The sequence below is a fragment of the Zingiber officinale genome, chromosome 3B, assembly GCF_018446385.1.
Source record: "Zingiber officinale cultivar Zhangliang chromosome 3B, Zo_v1.1, whole genome shotgun sequence".
NCBI classification, from domain to species: Eukaryota; Viridiplantae; Streptophyta; class Magnoliopsida; order Zingiberales; family Zingiberaceae; genus Zingiber; species Zingiber officinale.
In genome coordinates this window covers 53,951,517-53,955,947 of record NC_055991.1, presented here as the reverse complement: position 1 = coordinate 53,955,947, position 4,431 = coordinate 53,951,517, and the positions used below count along the sequence as shown (strand labels likewise).

The following is a 4,431-nucleotide window of genomic DNA, read 5'->3' as shown; positions in this document are numbered from 1 at the left end:
CTTATCTCTCTGGACCAAACTCCTATATCACTCACCGGACCGATCTATCCTAACCCGGATTAATGGACAATACAAAAGTACCTCTACGATCGATTTGAGAAAAATGCTAAAAGAACTATGTTGTTTGGAAAATTGCTGAAAGTTAAATCACTTTTTTTTTTTATCAATAGCGATAATATTTAGACGGCATGAGAAACACGACAGCATATTAAACAACTAGCTGAGCTAAACAAGATGTCAGCGCCATGGACAATACCAATGAAAAACTATCCTGCTTAGGACACGACGGACAGAAAAGCTGACAAATCGTTGGGAATATTTAACGAAATACAACTCCAAACTGATATTTAGTGGCGACGAGTAACGCCCGACACCATGGATCGTTGACATCAAAAGTCAAAGTGTAAGCCCGAGCGAGAATTGAGCCTCAAACTCATCCATCTCCTGCTTCGGTAACGCCAAACCAATCTCCACTCCACCGTCCGCATACCTGCTCTCTGACACAGACATGGATCCTAACCATGCGATCGACGGGACGTCCACCTTTACCGGCCTTCCCCACCCGAAGTCAACGTCGTAAACTTTGAACCACGGCGACCCCGCGACGCTAAAAGGCTGTTGCATCCCGATTTCCCGGTACTTTTCCGGCCAGTTATCCATGCCCTCTAGCGGATCATGTTTCAGCCTTTCGATGGTTTCACCGACGAGTCGTGCTGCCATCGTAAACCCGTCTTCCCCCGCAAGTTCGCCAGCCTTCGCCTCGACGAAGTAGCCGGCGATACAGTTGCCGAAGTATTCCGCCGGGAGAGGCGGCTGCAACCGATGGCGGCAGTCTCCGGGGAATGCCAAGTAGAGATGCTTTTCCTCGGGGTATCCTCGCAATCTAACGAGGCAAACCCACGCGTACGCGTAGGTCACCACGATGGTGGAGCAGTGGAAGGAGTACTTGGACTTGGAGGAGGCCATCTCCTTTAGCCTCCGGAGCTGGTCTGCGTTAATGGTAAAGTTGCCGAGGATCGAGCCCGGCGGAGCCAAATTCATCATTATTGACTCGGTCGACTTCGCATCGATGGCAAAGTTGCTGCAGAATCTGGAGTACAAATCTGTCGGATTCGGAATCGTGGTCCGGTCGAAGAAGGGCAGCGCCGGCGCCGGAGCCGGCGCCGCCTTGCCTGACCCTGCCGCGGTTCTAGAAGCCCAGGAGGAGATGAATCTGGTGGAGCTGGAGCCGTCGCACGCCGAGTGGTGGACGGTCACGGCCACAGCCACGCCTCTGTTGGGAAACAGAGTCACCTGCACGGCCATCACCGGCCTCCGGTCATCGTCTGGGTCAGCTAGTTGGGGGATCAAGTGAAGTAACCTGGCGTACTCGCATCCGGGGCGTCCGGAGAGGTCGTCGAAGTCCCCATCGTGCTCGACGACGGTGAAGGTAACAGAGTCGCCCTCGACGTAGTGTAGCTCGTACTTGTCGTGGCTACCCGGGTGGAGGCGGATCTTGCCGGACAGTGGGTAAAAGTCCCGGAGAGTGAGGGAGAGGGCGGATTTGAGAGTGGGGAGGAGGGAGTCGAGGAAGTGTCCAGGGGAGTGGGGGAAAGGGTAGAAGAAAAGGCGCTGAACTGGTCCAGCGTAGAGCCATACTATGTCAAAGATGGTGAAAGGGAGACAGGATTCCGGCACCGACCCCGGTGGAGGAGCGACTTCAGATCTTTCGAGGACCGTAACTTTCGCAGCCGGCGGCGACATCTTGGAGAAAGAGTTGCAGTTTTGAATGGTAAAGCTCCCTGAGTGGTAAATGGTGGGTGTGACCCCGATATATATCTACTCCCACTAGGTATGGGTGGGGCAATCAATCCACCCTATTTTCTAAATATACCCTCCAATAATTTTTAATCACAAAATTTTCTAAGACACCCTATAATATTCCTATTTTACCTTTATAAAAAACCCTAACAGAAATATAACATCAAAAATCTACATCACTAACTTTCCTCCTCTTCGTCTCTCTCATCTCTTCAGCACACAAACTAAGCAACTCAATTTCTAGGAATACTATCAAACAACGTTGCTCAAATTTTATAGGTACTAAATCATTTTACCTTTCATTATGTTCTACATTATTATTACATAATAAATTTTTATTTTTATTAGATTTATGTTTAATTTTCATTTATAAGTGTAGAAACTTGAATATGATTTTTTTTTTTTTTACAGGAAAAGACTTTAGCGTGTTACGTTTACAAAATGTATGACAAAGATATAATGAAAATCTTGAATTTCAATCGCACATATCGTTAGGCCCCGGTCCATCAAACACATTGCTGCCTGTTCGGTTACTATCGACCGAACGCACTATGATATGTTCGATCATGGTCTACTGAATGTAACATAATGTGTTCGATCGATGACCACCAAATATAACCAAATGTGTTCAGTTTCTGTCTACCAAACGAAACACAAAACGTTCGACCTCTAGAAGTTGAACACTAGCGGATTTGTGCTGTTGTGTTTTTCTGAACACATTGTGTTTTGTTTAGTTTTGAGTAGCCAAACAACTCCGTTTCCTTTCAACAGCACATGTTGATTGTATATCTAATTCATTTATTTCTTATGTACAATAAAAATGCTGAAGATATTTTCAAGGAAGAATAGACCAACAGCTTCTGAAAGAAAGCGTCAAGAAGAGAGACTTGCATGAGATGTACAAACATCACAAGAAGAGGTATAATTATCACAAGTACCCTAATAAGAGGTACCACCACAAGTACCACAATAAGAAGATATGTATGAAGAGATACCTCCACAAGAAAACTTACCTTCAGGAATAAATGAGAGTGAAGAAGAGCAAGCTCCAGTTGGAGGGAACGATGAAGATGATGAAATATTGCGCAAACCATTTCCAGATGATCTAGATGATCCATAACTATTGTGGGGTTTTAAAATACACTTAACGTCAAAAATTTGATTTGGTGAAGAGCTAGATGTGCTCAAAATCTATGTCGCACAACCAAATTACTACAATGAGACTTCAATCCAGGAGTAGTCCAAATGTGGAGGAGTCTCTTGGATACATTTTGATATTATTTAATGTTATATGTATACATTTTGAACTTTATATAGTTTTTTGGATTATTAATATAGTTTTTATACTTTTAATGTTATTTTAACAATATGAGTACGATTGTTGCAAAGAATTGTTATTGATGTAAGTACCTCGAGATAGTTTGGATGTGGTCAATCGAGTTAAGTTAGGTCCTGTGTATATTTGATGTATTGTGTCTAGGTGTGCAGGAACTTAGGAGTACAAGAAACCGAGTGAAAGATGCAACTAGTGAGAAGGATGGCACGAGAAAGAGCCGACGGGACAAGATGTTGTAGATGAGTATGCTAGTGGATGAGAAGGAAGCGTCCAACGTTTCCGAGAATGAGAAGCTGGAGCAGAAGATTCCTTAAGGAGAAGGCTAGAAGATGGGTTCGAGTGAAGATGGGTTCGGGTGAGCCCAATTCTGGATGGCCGAAATCATTCAACCGAACGGAGCTGGAATGAAGGAGAAATCGAATAGTCAACTCAGTGTTGACTGTCCAAGTGGCTGGACCACATCCAGGCACCTGGACCATATCCAGGCACCTATACGGTCCAGGCGCTCGGGTGCCCAGATCGGTCCAGGTGCCCAGACCAAGATAACTACTTATCCGCTAGCCATTTGAGAGCCAATGTCGACGTGGATAAAGCTTTATCCATGCCTAGGCACTCGGATTGCCACGCCCCAGGGGAGTCCCTACCAGAGGAAATTTCGGCAGCATCTCTCATGTACGGGTGACAATCTGAAACTTGACTACATAGCCCTTAGGACCCCTCACAATCCTCGGCCAACACGGTCGAAACATATACAATAATATAAATAAATAATCCACGCAGTTTATAATAAATCAGCCTCCGGCTGACTACACAATGCATCACAACACACAGTTTATTATACAACCTACTCCACTACTCGAGGAAAACCCACCCACGATGGAAAACCATCGCAGCGGAAAACAAGAGTAGTAGACCAAAACTCAATATAAAATCCACGAGTACAATATCTACACATCACAAGTATGTAGATCACAAAACAAGGAAACAAAGTCTGAAAGTAGAAAACCATATCTACACGAGGTGGGGGACTAGCGACTAGAACCTCCTGATAGCTTCATCCTGAAATAGAAATATAAAGCAACGGGGTGAGTTCAATGAACTCAGTGGGTATCAAGCTGACATGCATAGTAAGATATATCTAACAGTAATAATCATAGAGTATAGTTTCCTGATCAAAAACAAGAAATGTGAAAACTAAACAAGCAAAGAAGTTGTACTCACTAGGACCTCCTATCCAGATATAAGGGTCATCAGACCAAACACATCATGTCTCCTGTATGCATGCCAATCATATG

The 4,431-nt window shown here is 44.6% G+C and overlaps 1 protein-coding gene across 1 annotated transcript; it reads right to left on the bottom strand.

Moving 5' to 3' along the window:
• Nucleotides 1–396: 396 nt before the first annotated feature.
• LOC122054896 (phenolic glucoside malonyltransferase 1-like) lies at nt 397–1,743 on the bottom strand. Its single transcript, XM_042616316.1, has one exon. It carries the CDS (start codon nt 1,741–1,743, stop codon nt 397–399), a length of 1,347 nt encoding a protein of 448 aa, XP_042472250.1.
• Between the last annotated feature and the right edge of the window lie 2,688 nt (nt 1,744–4,431).